This window comes from Eumetopias jubatus, unplaced genomic scaffold, assembly GCF_037043125.1.
Source record: "Eumetopias jubatus isolate StellerSeaLion01/CBP00866 unplaced genomic scaffold, mEumJub1_p1.0 scaffold_16, whole genome shotgun sequence".
NCBI classification, from domain to species: Eukaryota; Metazoa; Chordata; class Mammalia; order Carnivora; family Otariidae; genus Eumetopias; species Eumetopias jubatus.
The window spans coordinates 68494585-68512430 of NW_028274822.1; the positions used below are offsets into that span (position 1 = coordinate 68494585).

Genomic DNA, 17846 nt, shown 5'->3' on the forward strand with positions numbered 1-17846 from the left:
GTGGACATTCCATGTAGAAAGCTCTACGCACTGTGGCGTATTGTCATATATTACACAGTGGGGCAAGGAGAGGATTATTGTTTAAAAATGGTAGTGGGCGAAAGTTAACAATTTTCCTTCCATCAGTTTGTCTGCCTCTCTTTTAATTAACAATTTTTCTTAAGTCATTTTCTTTACTAGTTAGAAGTTATATATTCTACTTCTGCATTTTTAAAAAAATATTTATTTATTTATTTAGTTGAGGTAAGGGAGGGCAGAGGGGGGAGGGAGGGAGAGAATCTCAAGCAGACTCCACACTGAGTGTGGAGCTCAACGCGGGCCTCGATCTCATGACCCTGAGATCATGACCTGAGCTGAAATCAAGAGTTGGACGCTTAACCGACTGAGCCCCTCAGGCGCCCGACTACTTCTGTGTTTTTAATAATGACCCTTAAAATTTTCACATAGATACCATTTCGAGTCTGAAGTAAATCAACATCCCCACCCTTCTGAACACTTTAGACTCCACAGACAGATTTAACTCCAAACGGTCGTACAATATTTTAGTTTTGTCTTGTTTTTCACTTCTTGTATTTGTAATTATTATTTTTCAGCCCATTTGCCCATGTACCTGTTAATATCTTTGCTAACTATTCCTTCTTGCTCACGAGTATTTCCTTTTTCTTTATGTACATCTTTCAGTCCTTCTTTAGGGAAGGTTATGTCTTGAATTTGCCCTTGGTCATGAGTAAGACCTCAGCTGGGCATGTACTTTAGAGGTGATATTTTCCTCAATGACTTTGAAAATTTTACTCCTCTACCTTTGGGTTACATTGTTTTGTTTGGTTTAGTTTAAATATTTATTTATTTGACAGAGAGAGACACAGCGAGAGAGGGAACACAAGCAGGGGGAGTGGGAGAGGGAGAAGCAGGCTTCCCGCGGAGCAGGGAGCCCGATGCGGGGCTCGATCCCAGGACCCTGGGATCATGACCTGAGCCGAAGGCAGACGCTTAACGACTGAGCCACCCAGGTGCCCCTGGGTTACATTGTTGAAGCTGAGAAGTTTATTGCTGGCAGAACTGTCTTCTTTTTATCAGTAATCTTTCCTCTCAGGTGCCTTTCAAAGTCTTCTTGTCTTTGATGTTCTGAACTTTCATTATGGTTTCATTCCATTTCTTTGTGTGGATTTGTAAATTATTTCTGCTTGATTCACTGTGATTCTGGAATCTGATGCTTCCTGCTCTTTCAGCAATTGTAACAATTCTCAGCCACTTTCTCTTAAAATATTGTTTCTCTCTCCTTTTCTTCTAGAACTCCAATGAGGTGTATTTTAATCCTGATTCTCTCTTCCGTGTCACTTTGTTTCTCTTTCACACTTTCCAGTTTGGTGCTATTTCTTCAATTCTTGCTTTCAGATGACTATTTTTTCCCTTCAGCTGTGTTTAATCTGTTATTTTTTAAAAGTTTATTTATTTATTTAAGTAATCTCTACACCCAATGTGGGGTTCAGACTCATGATGGAGATCAAGAGTCGTGTGCTCCTCCCACCGAGCCAGTCAGGCGTCCCTTTAATCTGCTATTTTAACAGTTACTAAGTTTCACATTTCAATGAGCATAGTTTTCATTTTTAGAAGTTTGAGTTTTCATATCTGTTTTTGATAGAATGGCGTTAAGGATTTCAGTTCCGTTTTTATTTCTTTATTTTTTAAAAGATTTTATTTATTTATTTTTCAGAGAGATAGAGAGAGAGAGACAGAGAGAGAGAGGGAGAGAGAACAGCAGGCAGAGGGAGAAGGAGGATCCCCGCTGAGCAAGGAGCCCAACATGGGACTTGATCCCAGGACCCTGGGATCATGACCTGAGCCGAAGACAGATGTTTCACCGACTGAGCCACCAAGGTGTTCCTTTTATTTCTTTAAACATGCTTTTTGTTTGTTTGTTTTTGGTATCTAATACCTTGATTTTCTGAAATTTGGGGGTGCTAATTCTGCTGTTTCTTGCTCAAGGTGGTTTGATTCTTCTATATTTTCTAATTTTTGGTTTAGAGACCCATGTTGAGCAGGCATTTATTTATGGGAATCCTGCAAGACCTCGGTTGAGGGTGCATCCCTCCAGGGAAAATCCGCCATTACTCTAGCCAGGTTGGTATGTACAAATTTTGGATGAGTTTATGTTCAGTTCTTCCCATGGGGTTTCCCTGACCATACAGGGAATTAGGTTAAGTTAAAACTTTAAATTAAAACCCCAGATGTATAGGAAGGCCAACCTGACCTTGTGAATCTTCAGGGGAGACTTCTATCCTCCTCCTGGGACTCAGGTTGGGGCATTTTGTTTCTCCTTGCTAGTGGGCAGATATTTTCCTGGTCTATCTTTTCACTGAGGTTACAGCCTTCACTATTCACTACTCATGAACCCAAGGCCTTTCTCCTGTTCTCACCTGGCCAGTGAAATCTAAGCCTTGGAAATCCGGCTTGGTAAATGCTGTCAGGGCACCATCAGTGTCCCTGCCAGCTTAACTCTGTTGAGTTCAGTTCTCTTTGTTTTTTTTCAGTCTCCGGAGATTTTCTTCATTTCTTATAAGCTTTGCTATGACTATAAAAAGATGTTTGTTACATTTTATCCAGTATAACTAGAAAATTTTGTTTTGGGAGGTAGTTCAGGAAATCTAGTTTACCCACTGTCAGATGTGGAAGGCCAGGGGCAACTTTTAAAGCTGTAGAAGAAATTGAAAAGAAAAATATGGAAAGATTTTTCTTATCTTCTAGGTAAAGTAGCATCATTAAACATATAATAAATAGATGGGCAGGAATACAAATTAAAAAAAACCCAGAGCTACTGCTCTGGATATCATCTTGTTTCTTGTGCATCCACTCACTACATTTTAAAGACCTATCAGTGTTGCTATGTATCATCTAGTCCATTGCTCCCATGAGTGCATAGTATTCCACAGTATTACTGCCCCCCCCACCCCGCCATTTTATCTACCCACTTTGGAGTAACAAGCACAATCAACACTGTGATCAGTGCCTCATATATAGTCCATCATGAACTTGCATGAGGATATTTTAGGTAGCTTGCAAGGAACACCACTGCTAGCTCAGAATACAGTATATTTACTTTTATCAAATACTGCTGGATTACCTTCCAGAATAGATTGCACCAGTCTATACTTCCACCAGGAGTACACGACGGTTCTTAAACAACCACAATCTCTCCAAACTTGGCATTATCAATCTTTCTAATTTTTGTTAGTTGTCTTGTGATTTTAAGTTGCACTTCCCTCATAACTGGGTTATATGCTTGTTTTATGTTTGTTTGAATTTCCTTTTTTTATAAATTGCCTGTCATTATCTTTTGTCCACATATCTACTGGAGCTCCTTTTTTTTTTGTGGATTTGCTATTAGTCTCTTGTTCATAATAAATATTTCTAATAATCTTCTCTAATCTGTCATCTGTCAATTTTGTCTATAGTACTTTATTAAAAGGTACTTATATGTAATGTGATCAAATCAATATGATTTGTACTCCCCCCACTCTGTCTCAAAAATATTGTTATCCTCCCTTAAATATCTAACTTTACTTTCCACTTTTAAGTCTTTAACCCACCCGAAGTCCAACTTTGTACTAAGTGTTAGGTGGGGGTGAAGTGCTGTTACTCCTAATAGTTGGTTTTCTAACAACATCAAAAGGTATGTATCTCCCCATTGATTTCTAAAGCCTCCTTGGATACATATTAAATTCCTATAAGTACAAGAATCTGCCTGACCTCTTTATTCTGTTCCACTAGTCTGTGTGTCTATTCTTGGGTGTTTCAAACTGTTTTTATTGCTGCTACTTTGTAGATGTTTAAAATCTGGTTTGGCAAGTTCTCCCCCTTTGTTCTTCAGTTTCAAACTTGAGCTAGCGATTTGTGGCATTTTCTTCTTCCATAAAATGTTTAAATCTTTTTTTTAAATCATTATATAACACATGAAAGCATACTGTAGCACATTAAGAGCATATACTATAACAACTATCCAAATTCAGATGGAACATTGCAGGTACCCCAGAAGCCTTTCTGTGGTTCTTTTTTTTTTTTTTTTTTAAATTGAGGTGAAATTCATGTACTATATAAATAACCATTTTAAAGAATTCAGTAGCCTTCAGTGCATTCCCAATCTTATGCAATCACCACTTCTCTCTAGTTTCAAAACTTTTTCATCACCTCGGAAGAACACCCATATTCATTAGGCTGCCCCCCTCCATTTCTCCTCTCCCAGCCCCTGGCAAGCACTAATTGGATTTCTGTCTCTATGGATTTGCCTACTCTGGACATTTTGTATAAAAGGAATTATACAATAGATGATCATTTGTGTCTGGCTTCTTCCACTCCGAATAATGTTTTGAGATCCATTCAAGCTATAGCATGTGTAGTAGTTCATTCCTTTTTATGGCTGAATAATATTCCAATGAATGGACACACATTCTATTTATTCATTCATTCATGAGTGAACATCTGGGTTGTTTCCCACCTTGTGGTAATTGTAAATAATGCTGCCACATGTGACTTATTTTTTCATCTCAACCCCTTCCCTTGCTCCAGAAATGACTGCTTTCATGACTTTATTTCTTCCTTGCTTTTCTTTATAAATTTTTTTGCTACTTAATGTGTATTCCTAAATGACATAAGTTAGCACTCCCTGTGGTAAACTTTATAAAAATGTAATCATGCAGTGCCTAGGCATCTGTGTCTAGCTTCTTTTATTTGGCATAAAGCTTGAAGATCACCCATATTACTGTGTGGAGCTGTATTTCCTTTTTATTTCTTTATTGCCTTTGCACATATATTGAAGTATGTATTTCACAGTATATTTAATGATCTACCATCGATAGTGAGCCATATTTTTTTTTTAGAACAAGTTTGAGTCCTTAAAAAATCCAACTGAAATACTGATTGGTTGCATTTAATTTATGGACGCAGTTGGGGAGAACTGACATATTTTTCATTCCAAAAAGACTGTGCTTTTTAGATAATGACAGTGAAGAAGAAGAAAAAAATGAAAATAGTTGATGTGTTATAGATGGGGCTGTGAAATTCCTTTCAAACGGAATTTATCAAGTTCTTTAGGCAATAAATAAAGATTGGAAGGGACCCCTGATCACTGAGTGCAGACAGGCCAACTGTTGCCTGTTGTTGTAGAGACTGGGAAAGCCTGGAATGCACTGAGGACCACCAGCCTCCAATGCAGTCACTTCAGCTGCACCATGTGTAGTTACCTGATCAGTGCACCAGTAGTATAAGGAGAGGGTGGAGACACCAAAGATGACTCCAGGCCATGGGAGGTCTCCAGTGATGGGATCTCGGAAGATATGGAAAAAATCCAGGCGAGGAATAAAACATTCCGGCTTGGCAGTCCAATTTCCTTCATGGGTTAGGTTTGGCTTACTACTGTCTGGGTATTTATGCAATAGCTCCTGGTATCCTCCCACTTTCTGAAAGGCTTAAAACACCGTAAAATTTATCAGTACCTTAAACTATACAGTAATGCATGTTTGAAGACCCAAGATTACCAAGTGAGACCTAGTTTCATTGAATGTACCTAGTATAAAAAGCATAATGGACTGAAAAATAGTCAGGACTATATGTGCCTAAGAAAAGACATCACCTCTTCCAAAGAGAAATGAGTATAGTGGACAATCATGGTTGTGTGCCCACACCCCACCTCCCACTTCTGGTAGCAGAACCCCTCTTCTCAGTTGCATTCCATCCTGTGTGGCTTAGGTGGGCCATCAAACTGTCCACCATTCCAATCTGGCACATGCCCCAGGCCTGGCCAATGCTCTCTGTCCCATGGGCAACAACTGATGTGTCAGGAATAGATATGAGACCCAAACTGGGCTAACTGGAATCTGCCCCAGGAGTCCTCTGCTTAAGGAACCAAAAATGCCTGCTTCTGTTCTTTAGGGTTCTAAGCTAGTTTAACAGTTTGAAGCTCTCTTGTCTACCTGGTTCATTCAGAACCCTGGATCTAGCCATCACTGAAGGTAGTGTGCCCTTGGAATTTTTACTTACATGAGCCAAGAAGGTACTTATTTGCTTATACTAGTTTTGAACTAAAGTTCTATCACAAGCTCTCTTAAGAATCTTGATTAAAACAAATTAATATTCACTTTCCTACAGTGCCAACAAAATATTTCTAAAATGTCATACTTGAAAATTTCTTCATAGTCTATGGCATTTATCTCTCAATATCCTAAGTGTTATACAAGCTTAACATTAAAGAAAAAAAATATTTTTTAAAGATTTACTTGTTTTAGAGAGAGAGAGAAAGAGTGAGTTGGGGAGTCAGAAGGAGAGAGAGAATCCTTAAGCAGACTCCCTGCTGAGTGCCAGAGCCTGACACAGGGCTTGATCCCAGGACCCTGCGATCATGACCTGAGCTGAAATCAAGAGTTGGCCGTTCAACCGACTGAGCCACCCAGGGGCCCTAAAGAAAAATATGTTTTAAAAGTCACAAAAACACCCATAATTCTACTTACTTAACTAAAAAAAACCCTTTTATTTTGGCATGTTAAACCATGCTCCTTTGATACAGACTTGAGTTTTGAAGTGCGTTCAGAATCATTTGGAATCAAAACTAGTCAATGAAAGAATACTGACTGACCATAAAATCAGTAAGATACCTCATGGCACTTCTACAAGGAATTCCATGTGGATTAAAAAAAGGTAAAATACAAAAGTACAAAGTTATTAGAAAAAAGAGTATCTTTATGAGTTAGGGAGTATCTTATACAAGATACAAAAAAGAAAAGGAAGGTTGATAAATTTGATCTCAAAATTTAAAATTTATATGACTGAAATCAAGTTAAAAATTAGACTAAAAGAAGAAATTTGTGTCATGTATAAAGAACTCCTATACACTGACAGCCAAGGGAAACTACTCAGAAGAAATATGGTAGAGAATACAAACAGGTAATTCACGAAAGAGGAACTACAAATGGCCACTAAGTATATGAAATGATGTTCAACCTCACCAGTATCTGGGAACTTCCAATTAAAACAAGAATGATATATTTTTTCTTCTTCACCTATTTGGCAAATTTTTAAAAAGTCTTAAACATCATGAACAACCATGAAAGGCTAGGGAACACATATTCTCACATATATTGCTGAGAACAAAAGTTAATACAGCCACTTTAGAGAGGAATTTGGGGTATGCCTCAATAAGCTGGGTTTATTCCAAGAAGGCAAGATTAAGTTAACATTCAAAACAATTCACTGTGTTAACAGAATAGGGGAGAAAAATAATATAATATTCTCAGTAGAAGTGGAAAAAACACTTGCTACAATTCAAAACCTGTTCATGATAAACAATTGTAGCAAACTAGGAACAGAAGAGAACTTGTTAGTCTGGCAAAGAGTATCTACAAAAAATTGACAGCAAATAATTTATTTAATGGTAAAATATCCAAAGCTTTCCCTCTAAATTGGGAATGAGACAAGGATGCCTGTTGTCTCTGCTTCTTTTCAACAGTGTGTTGAATACACAGGCCTGTGTAATAAGGCAAGAAAAAGAAACAAAAACTAAGTTTGGAAAGCAAGGAACCAAAAAGTTAATTCTTGACCTGGATGCTGGTTACCAGAGTGTGTTCACTTTGTGATATTTCATCTAGCTACAACTTTGACTTGGGTACTTTTCAATAAAGTTTATTACAAATACAAAACCAAAAAGATGTAGTAGATCTCTATTCACAGACATAGAAATTTGCCCCAGATATAGTACCAGTGGTGGAAAAGCAGGCCACAAAATTTTGTGATTCTACCTATGTATCCATTTCATAGATAAAACAATGATTGTATATATGAAGGATATCTCTGGAAGGATATGCACAAAACTAGAATACTGGTTGTCTCTGGGGAGCTGAACTGAGAAACTGAGGGCAATGAGTATTTCACCGGGTACCTTTTGTTTTGTTTACCTGTGTGTGTATTAGTTAAAAACTAAAAATTGCAGTTGTATATACATGGGGTTTTATGGTGACTAGTTTGAACAACACTCATTTGGATGTATAAATTCTTACATATTTTTAAAAGAAAAACAATTATTCTACTACTTTAAAATTGCTTACTTACCAAAAGAACTAACATGAATGCCCCAATTTTAAAAATCCCATTACATTGCTCAGAAAATGTCAGTCTGTTTGGGCTGCTATAACAAAATGTCATAGATTGGGTGACTTATAAACTACGAATATTTACTTCCCACAGTTCTGGAGGCTAGGACGTCTGAGACCGAGTGCTGGCTGATTGGGTGTCTAGTGAGGATCTCCTTCTTTGCTCACAGATGGCCATCTTCTTAATGTGTCCACAAATGGTGGAAAAAGTGAGGGGGTTCTTTGGGGCCTCTTTTATAAGAGTACTAATGCCATTCATGAGTGCTCTGCCCTCAAGACCTAATCAATTCCCAAAGGTCTCACCTCCCATCACAATTGAGAGTTAGGATATCAACATATGAATTTTTGGCAGGGGGAGACAAGCATTCAGTCTATAACAGTAAAGAATATATAATTATTTAGAGATACAATTGCTAACATCAATAGAATATTCCACCTGCTCTTCAAGTTTAATTGGATGTCATTTTCAACTATTGGGGTGAACTCGGTAGGTTTAAAAAATGGTAATATTTAATAATAGTACACAATTAAACACAATGGCTTAGTGTGTTTTACAGTTTAGAGAGTTTTGTCACTCAAATTAGTCGTTGCTTCCCAGCTTATTAAAAAATTCCTTGGCTCATGCCTGACATGTATTCTGTGTTCCAGCAATAAAGCATTGAGTACCCCTGATGGCACACTAATGCTTACTAAACTGAGGATTGTGAGACTCTGATTCTATCATTTCTCATTTAATGGGGTTCAACAAAATGCTCTACGGAGCCATAGTCCTTCAACTGTATTCACACACCATTTCAATAATACCTGAGCCAAAACTTTTTCCTTCTAGATTTATGTCAATATCTGACCCATGGAGCAGGGTCTAATACCAACTTCACTAAGGTCATTATCTTAGCTAGTGGAAGGAAACTTCCATTTTAAGGCAAGTGCACCTGCCATTACAGATACTGTAATATATTAGTTGACATACTCGGCTTTGGTGTTTAGAGACCCAGCTATGAGTTCTGCTCTTGGTGTGTCTCATGAGCAAGTTACTTAACTGAATAACTCAGTTTTCTCATCAGTAAAATGGGGATAACGATAGCAGTTATGCATCATGGTGGCTGTGGTGATTAAATGAGGCAATATGGATAAATGGCTATCTAGTAGTACCTGATACTTGACTCATATTAGCTATAATTTTCATTCTTACTACTTAATAAGCACCTACCATGTGCCTCAGACTGCACATTATGTGCACGATACAATGGTTTTGGTTCTTAAGAAGTTTCGGAGCTAGGAGGTATAATTTCTTATGTGACACAATCAATGAACCAAGATATGTATCACAAAAATATTAAGTGGTATGTGGTAGTGATGTGATTCCACAGGACTTTTTTCTGTCCACAGAAAAAAGACATGTAGATGGAATAATCATAGAATCACACCTTTGGGGGGTAGGTGGATCTTCTGTTGACCTTGATGGGTGGATTTAACCACATGGATGAAGAGGAGAGGGGTTTCTAACTAGAGAGGAAGAGCATGGACAGAGGCACAGAGGTGGGGGTGTCTGGGGTGGGCCACTTGACACTGTCCCAAAGCACTGGACTCTTCTGTCTTCTGAAGTGAGCAGAAGTTCCCCCCCACTGCCCATTCCCAACTTTTTGGGTGATCTGAGACAATGCTCTTGGGTTCTGAGGGCTTCAGTCTCCTCATCTGTGAGATGAAGGTGCTGGAGTGGCCCTCAGCAACAATCAGATTCAAAGATTCCACTCATGGTGCCCAGTCTTCCAAGATTGACTTACCAAAGCCCATTAACAAGAGTGATCCCAGAACCATAACAACAGCATGCAAGGTATCAGTATAAACCACAGCTGCAAAACCACCTGAATAGGTAGGAGAAAAAAGAAACAAAAGCCACATTTGAGACTCTCTGCTGAAAGTCACTTCTGTGTCCCTATTCTACATCCTTGCTTCCTCCCAGATTGCTCCATTCACACCTTTTGTACCTTTAAGTCTGTAGGTCTTACAATACAATGTTTAATCTTTGTACATCCTGTTTTCTCTCTTTAATATCCCTCACGATCTTTTGTTGGATTCTTATCTTGCCCTTCTATGTCCCAATTTCCCTTTACTTCCCCTTTTTTGGATGGATGAAAAGCTGATGGTTTTCCTAAAGAAAAATTACATCTTTAATCACAAAATCTCCGTTTGGAAGCAACGGTTAGTAGCATCCCTGGCTTCTACCTGCTAGATGCCAGTAGAACGCCCCCAGTTGTGAAAACTAAAAATGTCTCCAGACATTACCAAATGTCCCCTGGGAAAAGACCCCCAGCTTCCACTCCCCTGGGCATTGACAGCCACTGACAGAGTGTATTCCATTCCCCACTCTGTTTCTCCCCCCTCAGACAGTGGTGAACTACCAGGGACACTCACCAGCATCCAAGATTTGCATTGTGGCTGGAAAAAACAATTGATGAGAGCTCCCACTCTCAAAACCTAGGCAGAGACTCTGGGACAGAACCTCCTATATAAAAGATCCCATCTGATGGCCTGACCAGGTTACCAGGATGCCTGTAGCTGCTGCCTCTCCCTCATTCCCTTTCCGTTTCTACTCCATTACCTGGCAGCCTATAGTGTCAGGCCATGGCCTGCCCCAAACATGATCACTTCCCTCCTTGCCAGTGCCCATGGAAAGCCCCCACAGGCCTGACCTGATTTCTAGAGGTAGGACACCACTTAGGCACCCCACCACAATTATTTTCACTGTTCCACCCCCTGGGGCCTAGCAATGTGATCTACAGACTTAGAGAAAATGCAAAAGCTGGAGACCCCCTGCCTCAATGTCTACTAGCACTCCACTATAAGAAGGAGAGCTTTTGTGTCAATATAAATATGTGTGTGGTTACAGTAACCTCACCTGTGATGGTATAAATGCCAGTAATTGTCAGCCAGACTATGGTGGCCAGGTAGACATCTAACCCCAAAACCAGTCTCATGAACATGGCACCAGTACAGATCTCCACCTGAAATGAGTACAAAGGCAACAGGCTGCATTTTCATTTCCAGCTCATTCAACAGCAGTATCATAAAGACCCTAGAAGCCATCTGCAGGAGGTGGTCTATGGTTAGCACATCCACTCCGTCACTAATGGACAAGGGCTGAGGTCTCCCCAAGTTCTGTTGGGCAAAAAGGCTTGTACCCCATGAGTTCAGCAAGGTCAGCACCTTTAGGGCTTGGGTTAATCCAATTAATTCAGTTCAGACAAAACTTAGCCTCTTCCTCCCTGGAGATTTGGAGCAGGGAGTATGCCCAGAGAGAGCCGTTCCTACAGTTCTGCCATTGGGAAACAGCAAAGGGGACAGCTCATCCATCAGGGGCTGGCAAGCTTTTTCTCTAAAAGACCAGATGGTAAATACTGTAGGCTTTGCAGGCCACATACTGTCCCTGTTTTTCACAACCATTTAAAACTGTAAAAAACCATTCTTAGCTCAAGGACTGTACAGAGGAGAACACTAGGCTGATTGGCCTACAGGACAGATTTGTGGGTCCTTGGCTTAGCTGGCACTGATTTTAAAGCACATGCACATCATATAACTGGCTCATCTCTTACTTTGTTATTGTGGTCTCCAAACTAGGGATACAATGGGCAGAGATCCTCCCAACATTCATCTATCCATTTATTCACCAAATGTTTACTGAGCACCAACATAGTAGATACTCAACAGGGTTCAGAAGACACAAGAGTTACTAAGACTCAACTGCTGTCCTCAGGGACCTTATATTTAGTGACAGAGACTAAATAGGCAATTTCTATGCAGAGTGTGGTAAGCGACACTCATTCGGTCACTAAACAAAACAAAACAAAACAAAACAAAACTCCAAAACATGTATCTAGTACCTTAAGTGCTAATCATTTTCTCAGCACAGTGGGTAATGTAGTGAACAAGCCAGGCAAGGCCCTGGGCCTCCAGAAGCTTGCACTGAAGTGGAGGAGACAGATAATAAGCAAGGAAATGGATAAATTACTCTCACATGGTAGCAAGTATTACAAAGAAAATAAAAACCCAGTAATGGAGTAGAGATTGACTGGACACACTCATGGAAGGCCTCTCCAAGGAGGTGATATTTGAAAAATCTGGGGGAAGAACATTCCAGACACAATGTAGGGCAAGTGTTAAGGGCTTCAAAAGGGAATAACCTTGCTGGGTTTGAGAAACAATAAGGCAGGCAGTGTGGCCAGAGCCTGGTGAGAACAAGGGAGGAGACTAGGAGACAAGGCCGAGAGCAGGGACAAGAACAGGACATCCTTACAGATCATAACAAGGGGCTTAGGTTTTCTAGTAACGGTGGTGGAAAACTCCTGGACTGTTTTAAGCAGAGGAGTGACATCACCTAATGACATGACACAGGTAAGCCCAAGGTTCTCTAGAAATACAAAGGAGGGACCTATAACCTAGGCTTGGGACAAAATAAGACGCCTCTGCCTTTATTTTTTGCAAGTATTATTAAGCTATTTTTTCTCTCCTCTTGCTTACACAGCAGAGGCCATAAGTAACTTATGGGGCCCCAGAGTGAACTGCTGAGACCAATCTAGTACTGTCCTGGCCACTGAATTTTTGTTTACTTTTGTTTCATTTCTTGGGCTGGCTTTTACACAACTCACCGAGATCTTATTGAAGATATAGAGGAATAAGTACAGAATAGCGAGGAGGCACTGGATCTGAAAGCCACCAAACCTCTTCCTCAAATATTCTGGCATCGTCATCACCTGTACAAGCAACAAGAGAAGTCGCCACCAGGCAGAGTGCCAGAAGAGGCAGACCCACAAGGATGCGCCTTGCTCACAATATGCTGGTCGTCACCGAGACATAGCTGATGGTAGGAGCAGCCCAGGAATATAAGATGCGGCAGGGTCATCCACTCTGGCTTCACACTGCATGGCACTTGTTAGGATGGGGGGAATAAGAAAGGAGAAGCAATAGTACTGTCTTCAAGAAGCCTGGAACCAAGCTTTCTGTGTAATCTCCTGAATGCAGAAGGAAATCCAGCTAACTGAACAGGTCTAATGATGACAAATCACTTTTATGAAATAATCCGCAGAGCAAAATCAAATGCCTCATCACATACTACAAATGTAACAAGTGCTCAGGAGAGACAGAACTTGACTCAACAGCTCTTGGACCTGGTCCTCTGTGCCCCTGCTCTCGTGCACGTGCTGGCTGTCCCCAACAATTCTGTTCACTTTTTAAAAAAATAATTCTTTATTGTTATGTTAATCACCATACATTACATCATTAGTTTTTTTTTTTTAAAGATTTTATTTATTTATTTGAGAGAGAGAGAATGAGAGATAGAGAGCACGAGAGGGAAGAGGGTCAGAGGGAGAAGCAGACTCCCTGCCGAGCAGGGAGCCCGATGCGGGACTCGATCCCGGGACTCCAGGATCATGACCTGAGCCGAAGGCAGTCGCCCAACCAACTGAGCCACCCAGGCGTCCACATCATTAGTTTTTGATGTAGTGTTCTTTTGTTTGTGCATAACACCCAGTGCTCCATGCAGAATGTGCCCTCTTTAATACCCATCACCAGGCTAACTCATCCCCCCACCCCCCTCGCCTCTGGAACCCTTTGTTTTTCAGAGTCCATCGTCTCTAATGGTTCGTCTCCCCCTCTGACTTACTCCCCTTCATTCTTCCCCTATCTTCTTCTACTTTGTTTTTCTTAACATATATTGCATTATTTGTTTCAGAAGTACAGATCTGTGATTCAACAGTCTTGCACAATTCACAGTGCTCACCATAGCACATACCCTACCCAATGTCTATCACCCAGCCACCCCATCCCTTCCACCCCCCACCACTCAGCAACACTCAGTTTGTTTCCTGAGATTAAGAATTCCTCATATCAGTGAGGTCATATGATACATGTATTTCTCTGATTGACTTATTTCACTCAGCATAACACCCTCCAGTTCCATCCAGTCGTTGCAAATGGCAAGATCTCATTCCTTTTGATGGCTGCATAATATTCCATTGGGTATATATACCACTTCTTCTTTATCCATTCATCTGTCGATGGGCATCTTGGCTCTTTCCACAGTTTAGCTATTGTGGACATTGCTGCTATAAACATTGGGGTGCACGTACCCCTTCGGATCCCTCCATTTGTATCTTTGGGGTAAATACCCTGTAGTGCAATTGCTGGATCGTATGGTAGCTCTATTTTCAACTGTTTGAGGAACCTCCATATTGTTTTCCAGAGTGGTTGCACCAACTTGCATTCCCACCAACAGTGTAGGAGGGTTCCCCTTTCTCCACATCCCCGCCAGCATCTGTTGTTTCCTGACTTGTTAATTTTAGCCATTCTGACTGGTGTGAGGTGGTATCTCATTGAGGTTTTGATTTGGATTTCCCTGATGCCGAGCGATGTTGAGCACTTTTTCATGTGTCTGTTGGCCATTTGGATGTCTTCTTTGGAAAAATGTCTGTTCATGTCTTCTGCCCATTTCTTGATTGGATTATTTGTTCTTTGGGTGTTGAGTTTGATAAGTTCTTTATAGATTTTGGATACTAGCCCTTTATCTGATATGTCATTTGCAAATATTTTCTCCCATTCTGTCGGTTGTCTTTTGGTTTTGTGGACTGTTTCTTTTGCTGTGCAAAAGCTTTTTATCTTGATGAAATCCCAATAGTTCATTTTTGCCCTTGCTTCCCTTGCCTTTGGCGATGTTTCTAGGAAGAAGTTGCTGCGGCCGAGGTCGAAGAGGTTGCTGCCTGTGTTCTCCTTTAGGATTTGGATGGACTCCTGTCTCACATTTAGGTCTTTCAACCATTTGGAGTCTATTTTTGTGTGTGGTGTAAGGAAATGGTCCAGTTTCATTCTTCTGCATGTGGCTGTCCAATTTCCCCAACACCATTTGTTGAAGAGACTGTCTTTTTTCCACTGGACGTTCTTTCCTGCTTTGTCAAAGATGTGTTGACCATAGAGTTGGGGGTCCATGTCTGGGCTCTCGATTCTGTTCCATTGATCTATGTGTCTGTTCTTGTGCCAGTACCATACTGTCTTGATGACGACAGCTTTGTAATAGAGCTGGAAGTCTGGAATTGTGATGCCACCAGCTTTGCTTTTCTTTTTCAATATTCCTCTGGCTATTCGGGGTCTCTTCTGGTTCCATACAAATTTTAGGATTATTTGTTCCATTTCTTTGAAAAAAGTGGATGGTATTTTGATGGGGATTGCATTGAATGTGTAGATTGCTCTAGGTAGCATTGACATCTTCACAATGTTGGTTCTTCCAATCCATGAGCATGGAACGTTTTTCCATTTCTTTGTGTCTTCTTCAATTTCTTTCCTGAATATTTTAGAGTTTTCTGAGTACAGATCCTTTGCCTCTTTGGTTAAATTTATTCCTAGGTATCTTATGGTTTTGGGTGCAATTGTAAATGGGATCGACTCCTTGATTTGTCTCTCTTCTGTCTTGTTGTTGGTGTATAGGAATGCCACTGATTTCTGTGCATTGATTTTATATCCTGCCACTTTACTGAATTCCTGTATGAGTTCTAGCAGTTTTGGGGTGGAGTCTTTTGGGTTTTCCACATACAGTATCATATCATCTGCAAAGAGTGAGAGTTTGACTTCCTCTTTGCCGATTTGGATGCCTTTGATTTCTTTTTGTTGTCTGATTGCTGTGGCTAGGACTTCTAATACTATGTTGAATAGCAGTGGTGAGAGTGGACATCCCTGCCGCGTTCCTGACCTTAGGGGAAAAGCTCTCAGCTTTTCCCCATTGGGAATGATATTGGCTGTAGGTTTTTCATAGATGGCTTTTATGATATTGAGGTATGTACCCTCTATCCCTATACTCTGAAGAGTTTTGATCAAGAAAGGATGCTGTACTTTGTCAAATGCTTTTTCTGCATCTATTGAGAGGATCATATGATTCTTGTTCTTTCTTTTGTTAATGTATTGTATCACGTTGATTGATTTGTGGATGTTGAACCAGCCTTCCAGCCCAGGGATAAATCCCACTTGGTCATGGTGAATAATCCATTTAATGTACTGTTGGATCCTATTGGCTAGTATTTTGGTGAGCATTTTTGCATCCATGTTCATCAAGGATATTGGTCTGTAATTCTGCTTTTGGATGGGGTCTTTGTCTGGTTTTGGGATCAAGGTAATGGTGGCCTCATAAAATGAGTTTGGAAGTTTTCCTTCCATTTCTATTTTTTGGAACAGTTACAGGAGAATAGGTATTAATTCTTCTTGAAATGTCTGATAGAATTCCCCTGGGAAGCCATCTGGCCCTGGGCTTTTGTTTGTTGGGAGATTTTTGATGACTGCTTCAATTTCCTTAGTGGTTATAGGTCTGTTCAGGTTTTCTATTTCTTCCTGGTTCAATTTTGGTAGTTGATACATCTCTAGCACCCATTTCTTCCAGGTTAGATAATTAGATAATTTGCTGGCATAGAGTTGCTCATAATATGTTCTTATAATTGTTTGTATTGCTTTGGTGTTGGCTGTGATCTCTCCTCTTTCATTCATGATTTTGTTGATTTGGGTCTTTCTCTTTTCTTTTTGATAAGTCTGGCTAGGGGTTTATCAATCTTTTTAATTCTTTCAAAGAACCAGCTCCTAGTTTCGTTGATCTGTTCTACTGTTCTTTTGGTTTCTAGTTCATTGATTTCTGCTCTGATCTTTATGATTTCTCTTCTCCTGCTGGGTTTAGGCTTTATTTGCTGTTCTTTCTCCAGCTCCTTTAGGTGTAGGGTTAGGTTGTGTATTTGAGACCTTTCTTGTTTCTTGAGAAAGGCTTGTATTGCTATATACTTTCCTCTTAGGACTGCCTTTGCTGTATCCCAAAGATTTTGGACAGTTGTGTTTTCATTTTCATTGGTTTCCATGAATTTTTTTAATTCTTCTTTAATTTCCTGGTTGACCCATTCATTCTTTAGTAGGATGCTCTTTAGCCTCCATGTATTTGAGTTCTTTCCGACTTTCCTCTTGTGATTGAGTTCTAGTTTCAAAGCATTGTGGTCTGAAAATATGCAGGGAATAATCCTAATCTTTTGGTACCGGTTGAGACCTGATTTGTGACCTAGGATGTGATCTATTCTGGAGAATGTTCCATGGGCACTAGAGAAGAATGTGTATTCTGTTGCTTTGGGATGGAATGTTCTGAATATGTCTGTAAAGTCCATTTGGTCCAGTGTTTCATTTAAAGTCTTTATTTCCTTCTTGATCTTTTGCTTAGATGATCTGTCCATTTCAGTTAGGGGGGTGTTAAAGTCCCCCACTATTATTGTATTGTTGTCAATGTGTTTCTTTGCTTTTGTTATTGATTGCCTTATATAATTGGCTGCTCCCACGTTAGGGGCATAGATATTTACAATTGTTAGATCTTCTTGTTGGATAGACCCTTTAAGTAGGATATAGTGTCCTTCTTCATCTATTACAGTCTTTGTTTTAAAATCTAATTCGTCTGATATAAGGATTGCCACCCCAGCTTTCTTTTGGTGTCCATGAGCATGGTAAATGGTTTTCCACCCCCTCACTTTCAATGTGGGGGTGTCTTTGGGTCTAAAATGAGTCTCTTGCAGACAGCATATTGATGGGTCTTGTTTTTTAATCCAATCTGATAGCCTGTGTCTTTTGATTGGGGCATTGAGCCCATTTACATTCAGGGTAACTATTGAAAGGTATGAATTTAGTGCCATTGTATTGCTTGTAAAG

At 40.0% G+C, this 17846-nt stretch overlaps 1 protein-coding gene across 1 annotated transcript in view; it reads right to left on the reverse strand.

Annotated features, from left to right (window-relative positions):
* Window positions 1-17846, reverse strand: part of LOC114201500 (sodium/glucose cotransporter 1-like) — a 65680-nt gene that overhangs the window by 25785 nt on the left and 22049 nt on the right. Inside the window, 4 exon segments of the mRNA XM_088019404.1 lie at window positions 5238-5461; window positions 9920-10000; window positions 11035-11140; window positions 12782-12886. Coding sequence (XP_087875530.1) covers window positions 5238-5461; window positions 9920-10000; window positions 11035-11140; window positions 12782-12886 — 516 coding nt within the window.